At 44.6% G+C, this 15,032-nt stretch overlaps 1 protein-coding gene across 1 annotated transcript in view; it reads left to right on the top strand.

Moving 5' to 3' along the window:
* The first annotated feature begins 1,226 nt into the window (after nucleotides 1-1,226).
* LOC124547796 (39S ribosomal protein L19, mitochondrial) overlaps nucleotides 1,227-15,032 on the top strand; it is an 81,024-nt gene continuing 67,218 nt past the window's right edge. The window contains exon 1 of the mRNA XM_047125131.1: nucleotides 1,227-1,376. Coding sequence (XP_046981087.1) covers nucleotides 1,313-1,376 — 64 coding nt within the window. The 5' untranslated portion in view covers nucleotides 1,227-1,312. The remainder of the gene's footprint in view (nucleotides 1,377-15,032) is intronic.

Below are 15,032 nucleotides of genomic sequence, written 5' to 3'. Positions count from 1 at the left end.
ATCACATAGATTCTATGTATCCTTCCAAGTATACCCAATATCTGGTCGTAGTGCACAGGACACTATGGAGTCACCAATCAATCACACTAATTAATAGTAACATCAGGCTTTTTGCAGGTTATGCAGTTATCTATAATGAAGTGCTATATGAAAGAAGTTACATAACTATTAAGTCAGATCTTGATAAGATTTCAAAATGTTGCAAAGACTGGCAACTTGTCCTCTACGTTCATAAATGTAAAATTTTGTTCTTCACAAAACGAAGAAACGTATATCCTGTGACAGTAATATCAATGAGTCGCTGTTGGAAACAGCCAACTCATACAAATTCCTGGGTGTAACACTTTGTGGGATATGAAGTGCAATGATCACATAGGCTCAGTTGTGGGTACGGTGGGTGTGTTTATTTATTTATTTTTTTGTTTATTGGTGCAATATGGGAAGTGCAATCACTCTACAAAGCAGATTGCCTACAAATCACTCATGCGACCTGTTCTAGAATATTGCTCAAGTGTGTGGGACCCATACCAAATAGGCCTAACAGAGGATACTGAACATATACAGAGAAAGGCAGCACAAATGGTCACAGGTTTGTTTAACTGTGAGAGAGTTTCACAGAGGTACTGAAGGAACTGAACTTGCAGACTCTTGAAGACAGGCGTAAGCTATTCCGATAAAATCTGTAAACAAAGTTTCCAGAACCGGCTTTAAATAAGGACTCTAGAAATGTACTACAATCTTCTACGTATCGCTCACATAGAGATCGTGATAATAAGATTAGAATAATTACTGCACCACACAGGCATCCAATCATTCTTCCTACACTCCAAACGAGAGTGGAATGGGATAAAACCGTAATAATTGGTACATTGGGACAAACCCTCTGCCATGAACGTCACCGTCATTTGCAGAGTATAGATTTAGATGTAGATATAGATGTAGAACTTTTTGTGGTATGACAAAAGATGCGGCACTTAAGTCACGCAATTGAACACTGGGTGTTTGCACGTGCAACTGCCATTAGCAGTGGCGTCACTATAGTCGCGAGTGTGAACCAGGCTAAAACCTCCGTGAAAATGCCACGGCATTCGTAACAAGGAGATTTACAGCTTTGTATGGTCTTTCATTTGAAAGTTAAGTCATATCTTCCCTAATAGAGAGCACTGGCATCGAAGATTGCACCAGTGACCTCAATATTAAGCGTGGAGGTATACCTCCATGATATTAAGCTACGTGGTTTGAACTCATTGTAATTATAAGATCTTTGATGTAGTATGTAAACAATTCGGTGTGGTAGGTACTAGGTAGCGTCATGAGGATGGCGTGTAGATTGAGTTCGAGATATGCTAAACACTTATTCCAGCCACGCTGTTGTGGTAAATATCTATCAGTAGATGTATGCCTGTGTGGTATTAACCCGTTAGTGTTTTCTACGGAAGAATGTTATGATATTGACAGGTTTTTGTTGTGTCGTGGAAAATAGAGATCAAAAATTTATTTGTGCATGAAAGACACTCAAACACACACACAATTTTTTTACACCTAATAGTACATGTTGTGACATGGAGCGTAAGTGATTGATTTCAAATATCTTGCAGTTCGGTGTGGTACGTCATGGGACAAGATGATGCAGAAATATGCAGTACTACTAACTGTGACAGTGGATAACTGGTAGCACTACGGTGGTTAAGGAAGTGTAAATATTTGCGCCTTCCATAAATCATAATTGCATTACATTGTTAAGTGTGTCGCTGTGTTTGTGATCATCCCGAGACCCAACATTCTGCTAACAAATGTATTAAAATAAAATATTGACAATTTGAAATGCCACCGCTTAGGAAGTTTTCATAAGTTGAGTGTGGTTTTACCATCCTTCTTGCAGAGAAGTGAGTCACTCACGTCATGCTCATAGTTAACATTTGCTATATCTCAACCAGATTCTCACATCAGGGTACGCTACAGCTCAGGTTGTGGTGACAGACTGGTCTGCAGTATATCCCGAATTCTCGGTTATGTTGAAAGATGTAGTATGGTTGTGAGATGATGAAGCGGTATCAAACACTTCAGTAATGTCTCTTTACCTCTATCTTCTTATAGATCATGTTGCTTTAACCTTATGTGGTAGGAATTACGCTTTCATTTGTATTTATAGTGTATTTTGTAGTTGATTTCAGTGTTGCGAAACACCATCCTCATGCCCCTTTATCAAACATGATAATAATGAGAATACTGTGTTATCAACATTATACATTTCATAGAGAGTACAATCAGTGCATGTACCCCCTATACTGCATAAGTACCAAAAATAGTTGCTTATGGTGTGAATGGCAGTAGCCCGTCAACAAACTTCTTGTTGTTTGGAGTCAGTTGTCACTTTCCTCACCATGCAGACATCATGTCTGAATCATGTTGCAATTAGTTTTTATCACCTTATGACTCTACTGGATGGTAAATGACAGCATCAGAGAGAACTGCTCAGGTTGTCTCCTAAATGGTTGATACAGATCAAGAACAGTAATGGCCTATAACACTTCTGTAGCAGGTTGGACTGAAGCAGAGCTTGGAGCCAAAAACCATGTGCCAGGAATCTGGCATGGGTCACCGACAGCAGTCGCCTGTGCTTGATCAGCGTCCCACAGCTGTAGCAAGACATTTTTGTGACACTGTTCAGGATGTAATTGCCTTGGTCCAGCCTTTGAGAATGCTCCTCCAGCTTAACCGACTTCTGTACTGTCAAGATGCTGCTGATTGTGACGGCCGCCCCAGACATGGCCTCTGCTCCAGATCATTCGGAGTGACATGCAATCGCAGCCTGTACTGTGCAGACAACAGCAAGCAGCAGAACTTAAACCCCTCCCTGACCAGCCGTCATGGTTGAGCAGTTGGGCAGCAATATGGTGTGCAGCCCATGTTATTTGGCGTGCAGCCCATATTGTTCAGCTGTGTTGATGATTCTACAATATCTACAGCACCAGGCTGCAAACCTCTATTTGCTGCCTGAGCATGCAGGTACTATACTGCCTTCTTGGGATTACAACAAAGGAGGCCCCCCCTCCCCCCCCCTCCCCAGTGAGGTATCAACCATGGTTACTATTTAAGGAATGGAGACTCTCTCTAAGGAAGGTGTCAAGTGAATTTTTGTCTGACTTTTGAAATAGATATATTTGTGTTTGTTTTTTCTATATTTAAATGTTGTGACATTTAACCTGTGTAACTACAATGACCTGTAGTCGCCAAATCATGTATCCGCCATGACACTCTCTAATTGCTGTCAGTTATTTGTTACTAAAATAGAGTATGTTATGGCAGCCATTGTGTCCTCATGATCACTTTGACCTCCTGCATTTTTTCCCTGTCCGCTTTGACCTTCTCCTGAGGAGGGCATTCCACCTCATGGGGAAGTCATGCTGCTCATACAGGATGATGTTCATAGTCAACTCATCTCCCTGACTATCTGGCTTCAGGCTGTTGCAGTCCGCATTTTCCTACCTCACTTGACTTTTTCCCTTTGTACCATTGACATCCCTCTGTCATTCTATGTCACCAGGACAGACTTCCTCCAGCTTATTAGGCATCTACCTCATCCCTTTCTGCAGCTCGGTGACTTTAATACGTACCATCCCCTTTAGGGTTCTCCCAGAACCTGTCTTGAGGTGCCCTCGTGGCTGGTGTTCTCCATCAACTTAACCTCTTCTGCTTAACACAGGAGCACCCGTGTTCCTTCCAGACTCCTCGCACACCTGTTCCCATTTGGACCTACCCTTCTCCACTGCCTAGCTTGCCCATCGTCTACAGTGGTCCATTCTCTCTGACACATACTTGAGCGACCATTTCCTGTGTGCTATCTGTTGGCCGACTCCTACCCCACTTATGTGCCCACACAAATGGCAGCTTACTAAGGCCGAATTGATGCTTTACTTCTTCCTGGTAGCCTTCGATGAACAAGATTTCCCCAGTTGTGATGACCAGGTGGAATATCTCATAAACGTTATCCTTACTACCACAGAATATTGCATTCCTTGCACTTCCTCTTTACTACTCCGTGTCCCAGTCCCTTGGTGGGCCAAGGCGTGCCACAATGCAGTTTGCATGTGGAGACGTGTTCTTTGGGATAGCAGAAACGCTAGCTGGATTTCATTTACCAGTTCTTTTAACAGTTCCAGTCCCTCTTCCATCATGTGGACCAACCTCTGACGGCTCTCTAGGACCAAGGTCCATTCACCAATTTCCAGCCTGATGGTAGCAGACATGCCACAGTGGACCCTATTGCCATCTCCAACACCTTGGGCCACCATTTTGCACAGATTTCGAGCTCCTCTCACTATCACCATGCCTTGGAAATGAGCAGAGGAGACTTGAGCCAATACCTTCTTCTTCTCAGAATAGTGAGTGCTACACTGCCGCCTTTACTTTCAGGGAGCTGGATCGTGTTCTCGTTTCATCCTGATCTTCCTCCCCAGGGCCAGACGATGTTCACATTCAGATGTTGCAGCAGCTTTTCTTGCAGGCAGGCACTTTCTCCTTCATACGTACAACCGCATCTGGGCAGAGATCACGTTTCCCATGAAGCCACTGCCATACCCATACCTAAGCCTGCTAATGGCAAACTCCTTCCTTCTAGCTGCCGCCGTATTTCTCTCGTCAGTTGTGTTTGTAGGGTGATGAGATGTATGATTCATTCCTGGCTGGCTTCGTGGCTTGAGTTTTGCAATTTACTAACCACTGCACAGTGTGGATTTCGAGCACGCTGTTCCGCAGTTGACCATCTTGTCACTTTGTCCACCCGTGTCATGAATGGTTTTCTGCAGAAATCCCAGACTGGCCGTGTTTTTCGATATGGAGAAAGCCTACGACACCTGCGGGAGGACTGGTATCCTCCGTACTTTCTACACGTGGAGTTTCCGTGGCAGCATGCCCCGTGTCCTTCAGGAATTTTTAAAAGACAGTTTTCAAGGTACTTATGGGATCTGCCTTGTCAGACACATTATCCAGGAAAACGGTATGCCTCAGGGTTCCGTCCTGAGCGTCGTTCTCTTTGCTATCGCCATTAACTCTATAATGGCCTGTCTCCCACCAGGTGTCTCCATCTCCCTTTCCGTTGACAATTTTGCCATACGTTGCAGTTCTCCATGGACTTGTCTCATTGAGCGGCATCTTTAGCAATGTCTCTACCATCTTTTCTCATGGAGCATTGACAGTGGCTTTTGTTTTCCACTGACAAAACTGTTTGTATGAAAATCTGGCAGCACAATTGGTTTCTTCCATCATCTTTATGTCTTGGATCTGTTGCTCTTCCATTTGTTGAAACTATGAAATTCGTGGTGCTCATGCTTGATAGGAAACCTTCTTGGTCCTCCGACGTCTCTTACCTGACAGCCCGCTGTATGCGGTCCCTCATTGTACTGTGTGTCCTCAGTGATACTTATTGTGGAGCAGGTTGAACCATCCTCCTCCATTTCTACCGGTCCCTTGTCCCTTCGAAACCAGACTATTGATGTTTCGTTTACACTACTGCATATCCGCCCCTCCTACACCGTCTTAATACTATTCACCATAGTGGCATCTGTTGGCCACTGGTACGTTTTACATAAGCCCAGTTAAGAGTCTGTATGCAGAAGCTGCCTAACTACTGCTATCCTACTGCCATGACTTTCTCTTCACCAGGTATGCATGCCCTTTGTCTGCAATTTCCCAATGCCAATTTCTCAATGGTGTGAACCCTTCACCACCTTGGCTTTGTTTGGCAGCCCGTGTTCGCCTTGGCCTTCATTCTCTTCTTAATTCCACTACTCCAGCCTTGCTCTATTGCCTTCAGTTTCACAGCCTTTGCATGGAACTTCGCAGTAGTACCTTTGTGTACATTGATGACTCTTGGACTGACTGTGGTGTTGGGTATGCCTTGGTCATTGGCACTGACATTTTTTGATATCGGCTTCTGGAACACTGCTCAAAATTTACAGCAGAGCTCTCACCACTTTGTACTCATTGCCCTCAACCTTTGATGGTCCATCATATCCTGACGGAATGCCCCTTTTTAACCACTTACGTTCTCATTTGTGTTTGCTGTCTTAAGTTATCGTCTTTGTTAGCAAACGATGCATGGGCTGTCAACCGCATTTTACTTTTTATCCATTGTAGCAGTATTGGGAAGGACATTTAATCTTTAGTTTAGGACCTCTGTTTCTCTATGATCTATTTTATAGACCTTTCTCCACATTACTATTTTTAGCTGTCTGCTCTTCTGTCGACTGGGATTAAAGAATGAAATAAACAAATAGCTTTGTGATCAGCAACAGTAGACTGTGCACAATCCTGATCAACTATTGCTGTATCCTCTGCCTAATTATCTTTACAACTGTGATTGTGTCTGTTTTAGAAACTGTGACAGAAAGGTGTAGTTTGCAGCATTATAATGTTCACACGCTTCTGAAGTTATTGTAGCTGTTTAACAGAGTTCAAGGGGTGCGAGGTTGGTAGCACACAAGATACCTAAGCAAAATTTGAGTTATCTCGTGTCCAGCCTAGCATATCATTATTAAAATATGCAGTAGTTGCTGTTCTAATGAGAGCTCGCAGCCGAGTGGTCTAAGGTGCTGCAGTCATGGACTGTGCGGCTGGTCCCAGTGGAGGTTCGAGTCCTCCCTCGGACATGGGTGTGTGTGTGTGACTGGTGACCTTAGAAGTTAAGAGTCTCTCCCCCCCCCCCCCCCCCCCCCCCCCACCCCAAAAAAAAAAAAAAGAAAAAAAAAAGGCTCACTGTTCCTGCAGGTCCCACATTGAGGTCTGGTTGATGGTGTTACGTCTAGAGAGCTTGGGACCAGAAAAAGGATTCTCCTACACCAGTCCACTGACCTGGAAATGTGTCGTCCAATGTTGTCCTAGTGATTGACGCCCAGTAAGCAGGGGCATCATCTTGCTACTACATGCTATTAGATTGCAGTTCTGCAACCTGTGAGAATGCAAACTGTTCCACCATGTTCAGATTAACAGCTGAGGTTATTGACACCTCCGCTAAGAAAACAGGCTCACCATACGTTCATGAAGCAGAGCACATCACATTTATTTTTGGACCATCACTCACAGTTTCTCTGCTAATGGTTGTTCAGACTTCCAGATTCTCACACTGTATCAGCTTATCTTTCTGGACACATGAAAGCAAGCTTTGTGGGTGAACATCACCTTTTTCAGACAGTCTGGGTTATCATTGATGCAACTGATTCTCAACTGCTATATCATCAGGTTGAAGTGCATGCAGCAGCTGCACCTTGTACGTATCATGCTTCAGTCTCCTGTGTAGTAGTCTGTGTACTGTGGTTGGTGTTAACTGCAAGTGTCGAAACAGTTGATGGACTGATTTGGTAGGGCTGAATGCCTGTTGCATCTGCCACATTTTGATCACAAATACTCAGATGCTAGGACTCATCCTCTTCACGACCCTTCTAGACTCCTTTAACATTTTGTACCCCTGTTTTATGGTGGAATTTGATGGTGGTGTGCTTCTGTAACTTGGTGTCTATCAACCATTCCACACACTGGGATTCCATATGATACAAGTGATGAAACACAAGAACAAGGCACCTTCATTGTGCTACTAAAAGTGTTTAATAACAAGGTCTTTGATATGGCAAGTGTAGGTAATTTGTGTATGCCCGTTCATTGTAACTGAACTTAGTAATGAGCATGCCAGCATAGGATTCTGAACAAAATTTGGAGCTCATATCACATTTGCGCATTCACAGGTAGTCTTGTCATTTCTTCTTCTTTTGTGGGGTTTTAGCATATAGAGCTGTATGCTTGATGGCATCCTTATGAAGAATGCTTATAATGAAAAATGATTTAGGTACAACCTGTAAATTTCTCCCATTTCTCTGTGAGTAATAGTCCATAAATGTGCAAACTCTGTGCCATTTGGAAAGTAAGAGGGAACTTGGGAATAGCAAAGACTGCAGTCCCCCACCTCGTCTTAGACCAATAATGTCATCAAGATGGTGGATACTCCTATTTAAAGTGTGCACCCACTTACTCCAACATGCTCTCTGCTAACACAATCCAACCCCCTGCGGGTCCGCAGGTTAGAATGGGCCCAAGGTATTCTTGCCTCTCGTACGAGGCGGCTAAAAGGAGTTTCACATGTTTTGGCCTTTATGTGACGGTCTCCTGTAGGGTTTGACATCCATTCTTCAAAATTTTCCTGAAGAGCGAGCCAATTAGGGAAGGGCGCCTTACAAGGTGCATTGTGTCCATCGTGCATTGAGATCTTTAGCCCACTTTCTCGTCGTTGCATTGCAGTCCTGCCCACTCTCCATCTCTTGGGCAAGAACACCTCCCTGAGTGCGTTTTCTACCATGCACTATGCAGTGCCGATTTCTGTGTCGACGATGACCATGGACTTCTTTGCACCTGATATCCAGCACGGTAGCCAGTCCGTTGTGGTGGGGCCACCATGTACCCTGTTGCTTGTAGCCCCCTGACCACACAGGGATCGCTCTGCTGATGTCTGCACTGTTAACTCCCCACGTATGTCAAGGGGTAGATGCCGATCCCCCTGGGGCATCGGGACTCCTGGCAATGGCCATCCTGCTGTATGGCCTTTGCTGCGGCTGGGCGGCACCCGTGAGGAGGGCCCCTGGTTGTAGTGGGTTGCATCAGGGCGGATGACACGCGATGCAGTTCAACATCTCTTGCTGGTGGTGAAACACCAGCAGTCTCTAAGGGATCACAAGCTCAATTCAACACACAGAAGTACGACCCCAAATCATTCCCCTCCCTGGCCACACCATGGGAGGAACGTCAGGCTAAGGATGGTAGTGGATCTTATTCGCTCCGGGACCTTGCATATTCGAGAGCTGATGGGGAATCTTTCATGATGATGAAGCCCCAGTTTTTTGTTGAACATTTAGAGGACAAGTTCAGGGAGGTGGAGGATTTGTCCAAAATGAGATCTGGGTCAGTCTTGATCAAAACAGCATCCTCTGCCCAGTCACGAGAGTTACTCGCTTGTGACAAGCTGGGGGATGTTTTTGTAACCATCACGCCCCAGAAGAGCTTAAATATGGTCCAGGGTATCATATTTCACAGAGACCTTCTTTTGCAGTGCAATGATGAGCTGCGCGGCAATTTAGAGCGGCAATGTGTACATTCTGTCCGGCGTGTTCACCGGGGTCCATAGGATAATCTGGTTGCCACCGGTGCCTTCATCTTGGCCTTAAAGGGTGATACATTGCCCGAGAAGGTCAAGGTGATGGTCTACCGGTGTGATGTAAAGCCCTATATCCCTCCCCTGATGCGGTGCTTTAAGTGCTGGAATTTCGGCCATATGTCTTCCTGCTGTACTTCCAGCGTCACATGCCGAGATTGTAGACGCGCATCACATCCCAATAACCCATGTACCCCGTCTTTCATTTGTGTCAACTGTGGAGAGCACCATTTGTCTTGCTTGCCCGACTGCAGGATTCTCCAGAAAGAAAGGAAAATCATGGAGTACAAGACCTTGGACAGACTGACCTACACTGAGGCTAAGAGAAAATTTGAACGCCTGCATCCTATGCATATGACATCATCTTACGCTGCCGCTACAACAGTTCTGACACTGTCAGCTCCGCCAACCCAGGTCACCTCTCAGAGCCGGAAGACTGCACCTGCCCCCTTGATGGTGGGGGGCATTTCCCTCCCTGTTGCTCCTGCACTGCCTACTTTGGGAGCAACATCCCCCCCAACCATCGGGGACATCCATCCCCACTTCTAAGCCGGAGAAGCATAAGTCTTCTTTGACTTTTCTCACTAGGAAGGGGTCCCTTGGGTCACTCCCTTCCCAGGTTTCTTCTAGTGGGGAAGACGGCACCCACCAGTGGCTGAAGAGCCCAAAAGCAGCTGGTCATACGGCTTGATGCTCATCCTCAGTCCCGGAGACTGAGCCAGTGAAGTCCTCCCAGTCAGGGAAACCCAAGGAGCAGTGAGAGAAATCCAATAAGAAAACCCCTGGCACACACACCACTGCTACCTACAAGCTCTGCGGCTGAGGATGAGGTGGAGATTTTGGCATCCGCTGAGGATGTAGATCTCGCCAGACTCTCAGACACAATGGATATAGACTGCTCAGGCAATAAATTGGTGGCAGCAGGTGACTCTGAGGCGTAAACTGCCTCATTGAATGTTCCATGCCTTCCCAGTCTCACTATGTCATCCTCCAGTGGAATTGCAGCGGTTTTTTCCACCGCCTGGCTGAGCTACGGCAACTGTTAAGCTTTACACCTGCTATCTGCATTGCCCCCCAGGAAACCTGGTTCCCAGCAATGCGGACCCCTGCCCTCTGCGGCTATAAGGGATATTACAGGAACCATAGCGACTACAATCGAATGTCAGGTGGAGTTTGCGTTTATGTCCTAAACTCGGTCTGTAGTGAACATGTACCCCTTCAAACCCCTCTTGGAGCTGTGGCTGTCAGAATAAGGACGATGCAGGAAATAACTGTCTGCAATGTATATCTTCCTCCAGATGGTGCAGTACCCCTGAATGTATTAGCTGCACTGATTGATCAACTCCCTAAACCTTTCCTACTTGATACCATGCTTACTGGCCGAGGCAGAGATGTCGAAACTTTACTGACGCAATTTGACCTCTGCCTCTAAATACTGGGGCCGCCACACATCACACATTTCAGTGCGGCTCATGGTAGTTACCCAGCCATTGATTTATCAATTTGCATCCCAGGACTTCTCCCATGTATCCAATAGAGCACATGATGACCTGTGTGATAGTGACCACTTCCCTATCTTCCTGTCACTGATCCAGCGTCAGGCCCATGGACACCTGGCCAGATGGGCTTTGAACAAGGTGAACTAGGGAACTTTCACCTCTGCTGTCACCGCTGAATCTCCTCCACATGGTAACATCGATGTGATGGTTGAGCAGGTGAGTAGCGCAATTGTTTCTGCGGCAGAAAACGCGATCCCTCACTCTTTAGGCCGCTCGAGGCATAAGGCAGTCCCTTGGTGGTCGCTGAAGCAATTAAGGAGCGTCGGCGAGCTCTACAGTGGCATAAGCGGCACCCTTCCCTGGAGCACCTCATAGCTTTCAAACGCTACCTTATCAAACAACGGAAAAAGGAGTGTTGGAGAGATACATCTCCATCATTGGGTGCCACATGCCACCTTCCCAAGTCTGGGCAAAGATCAAACATCTTTTTGGGTACTAGGACCCAACAGCTGTCCATGGTTTTACCATAAATGGCGAGTTGTGTACCGACACAAACACGATTGCCGAGCACTTTGCTTGAGCCTCTGCATCGGAGAATTACCCCACAGCCTTTCGCACACTCAAACAGCAGCTGGAAGGGAACGTCCTCTACATGCTGCAGTGAATCCTATAACGCCCCATTTACAGAATGGGAGCTCCTCAGTGCCCTTGCACGTTGCCCTGACACAGCTCCTGGGCTGATCGCATCCACAGCCAGATGATTAAACATCTCTCATCTGACTACAAGCGACATCTTCTTGTCCTCTTCAACCGGATCTGGTGCAATGGCGTCTTTCTCTCGCAATGGCAGGAGAGCACCATCATTTCGGTGCTCAAACCCGGTAAAAATCTGCTTGACATGGATATCTATCAGCCCATCAGCCTCACCAACGTTCTTTGTAAGCTGCTGGAACTTATGGTATGTCGGCGGTTGGGTTGGATCCTGCAGTCACATGGCTTGCTGGCTCCATGTCAGGGCGGCTTCCGCCGGGATCGCTCTACCACCTCTTGTGTCCATCGAGTCTACCGTCCGAACAGTGTTTTCCAGATGACAACACCTGATTGCTGTCTTTTTTTGACTTACGTAAAGCATACGACACGACTTGGCGACGTCATATCCTTGCCACATTGTATCAGTGGGGTCTTCAGGGACACTCCCGATTTTTATCCAAAACTTCCTGTCGCACCGTACTTTCCATGTCCAAATTGGTGACTCCCGTAGTTCCATGTCCATCGAGTCTACCGTCCGAACAGTGTTTTCCAGATGACAACACCTGATTGCTGTCTTTTTTTGACTTACGTAAAGCATACGACACGACTTGGCGACGTCATATCCTTGCCACATTGTACCAGTGGGGTCTTCAGGGACACTCCCGATTTTTATCCAAAACTTCCTGTCGCACCGTACTTTCCATGTCCAAATTGGTGACTCCCGTAGTTCCATCCATATCCAGGAGAATGGAGTCCCGCAGGGCTCTGTATTGAGTGTCTCTCTATTTTTAGTGGCCATTAACGGTCTAGCAGCGGCTGTCGGGCCCTCCATCTTACCTCTGTATGCAGACGACTTCTGCATTTCGCACTGCTGCTCCAGTACTGTTTTTGCTGAGCGGCGCCTCCAGGGAGCCATCCACAAGGCGCAGGCATGGGCTCTAACTCATGGTTTCCAGTTTTCAGCCACAAAGTCGTGTGTCATGCACTTCTCTCGGCGTCGTACTGTTATCCGGAATCACACTTTATCTTAATGACGATCCACTCACTGTAGTGAAGACATATCAATTCCTAGGACTGGTTTTCGTCGCTCGATTGACTTGACTCCCTCATCTTCGTCAGCTTAAGCAGAAGTGCTGGCAGCACCTCAATGCCCTCCGTTGCTCGATCTACACCATCTGGGGTGCAGATCGCTGTAGGATGCTGCAGCTCTACAGAGCCCTTGTCCAATCCTGAATTGACTATGGGAGTGTGGGTTACGGCTCAGCAGCAGCTTCAGCGTTGCATTTACTCGGCCCTGTGCACCACTGTGGGGTTCGATTACCAACAGGAGCTTTGAGGATGAGTCCGGTGACCAGCATACTGGTGGAGGCTTGTGTCCCTCCACTTGTACTGGTTGTTACCAATCTCGTTTCTTAGGTAACTGAAAAATTGTGGAATCTTACGCGGTATATTGTGGTAGGACTACACTCTCACCACGTGTTTGTAATTGAGAATAATACGAGTAGTTCCAGCACAATTTCAGCAAGACTTATTTATTAGTAGCTGCTGAAAGATTACACACTGCAGATCTCGTTTGTCTAGGGGTCCTCAAAGTTTTGTCTGCAAAATAATCATTCCAACAAGCATGGCCTGGGTTTTCTTCCTGTTTGAAATAAACACTACCAGATCTGAAATACTTTCTGCTAAAAATTATATTTATTCGTACTTTTTGTTTAGTAACTACACCATTTTCACTATGAACATTGATACTCGAAATGCATTATACTGTACTGGTCACATAAACACGTCCATCTCCCTCCAATACTGACAAAGAAGTTGCGGGCAAGTCAACATGTGCCCGGAAGTTGCAGACATTCCTGCACTCTAGATTCTTTGGTCTACTGACCTTAATAAACTCCAAAGATACATATAAATAAATATATATAAATATACAGCATTTAACATCTTAAATGAATCCATTATTTATCATAAAAGAAAATATTCATAATTAAATAAATTAAACACATTTTCTGGCAACATAATGAAATTACCTTAACTCTTTACTGTGGGCATCGTACTTTTCACATGAGATAAACCTTATCTCCGACAGTTAATTATATTACAATAGCCCACCAGGACTTACAAGTGTACCCTGGTCCACTTGTCAGTCCGATACAGAAATTGCATCACTGTCTTGGCTAGTATACAACTTTTTATCACAACTCTAGTAAACTATTTATTCTTACATCACCCGTTAACTTCCTCATTTGTCTCACAACATAAATTACATAAATACACATATCGGTTTGTTGCCCAGAAATTTACTATAAAATAATACTAAAGTTAAAACATTTTCTCATATTAGAATAGACGTATCATAACTCCTATATCATCACTGAGGTTGCAAAAGTATTTCAGTTCAACTATACTATTCTCTCATTAGCCTTGTAAATTATGTGATATCAAAATTAAGAGGCAAAATAAGCCAACATAAAGTATGTGTTGTGTTATCAACACCGCTGAATAAAAACAGTTATCATGGTGAGCATGATGTAAAACAAAAGCACACTTGCATATACAAGAAAATATAGTCGATTAACTAAAGAACATTTTTATAAGCATTATGGTCTATTTAAGTGAAGGAACAAGATTTCAAAAATTATGAGATTTGCTATTCTCAGACTGTGGGGGTGGGTGACATGTATTGTCTCCTAGCATCATCAGTAAAATAAAATCCCTCATTTTCAAGTTTACATATTTTGCAATTCATTAAATACTGTACAATTACTTAAACAAGCACATTGGAATCATTAAATTTAATCTGTAATAGAATTAAGTGACAATCAGTCTAGATACATCAATGTTTGTAGGCTCAATTTGCTCTTTTCTCAGTATATGGCTTCAAAGAAACAACATTCCTAAGACCAAACAGATTTCTTGACTTGGGATATACTAATCGGTACGCATTTGGGTGGGGGTTCTCAATAATCTCAAATGGCCCAATGTAGATATCAAAGAACTTCTTGAGTTCTGCTGTTAGTAACTTTGATCGTTCGTGGGATTTCACTAAGACATGGTCACCTACTCTGAATGTGGTAGCCTTTATTTTCCGATCATGTCTGTTTTTCCTAGCTTCATCTAGTCTCTTCATGGTTTTCTTTACAATCTCTTCACATTCTTTCGTTGATATTAAGCTACATTGTGGAAAGTCTATTAATTCAGAAATAAGATTCACTGGTCTGAGATGAAACATAATTTCATACGGTGAAAACCCAGTAGAGCTATGCTGCAAGCTGTTCATGATATCCTCGAAGTTGTTTACATGGTCGGACCAACTAGGGTGTTTGTGACTACAATACGTCCTACAAAGTCTCCCTATTTCTCTCTTGCACCTTTCTGCTGGGTTTGAAGATGGGTTATACACGGATATCAAGATGTGTTTTGTGTTAGTTTTTTCCATGAATGCTTTCCAGTTTTTGAAACAAATTGTGAACCATTATCAGATAGTATAGCTTTAGGTTTACCTACACTCTTGAAGTAATCTCTCTCAATCTTTGTAATGATCTCTTTACTTGTAGCTTTTCAAACAGAATAAAGTTTAATTAGTT

Source organism: Schistocerca americana, chromosome 1, assembly GCF_021461395.2.
Source record: "Schistocerca americana isolate TAMUIC-IGC-003095 chromosome 1, iqSchAmer2.1, whole genome shotgun sequence".
Lineage (NCBI taxonomy): Eukaryota > Metazoa > Arthropoda > Insecta > Orthoptera > Acrididae > Schistocerca > Schistocerca americana.
This window is presented reverse-complemented; position numbering and strand designations above follow the sequence as displayed.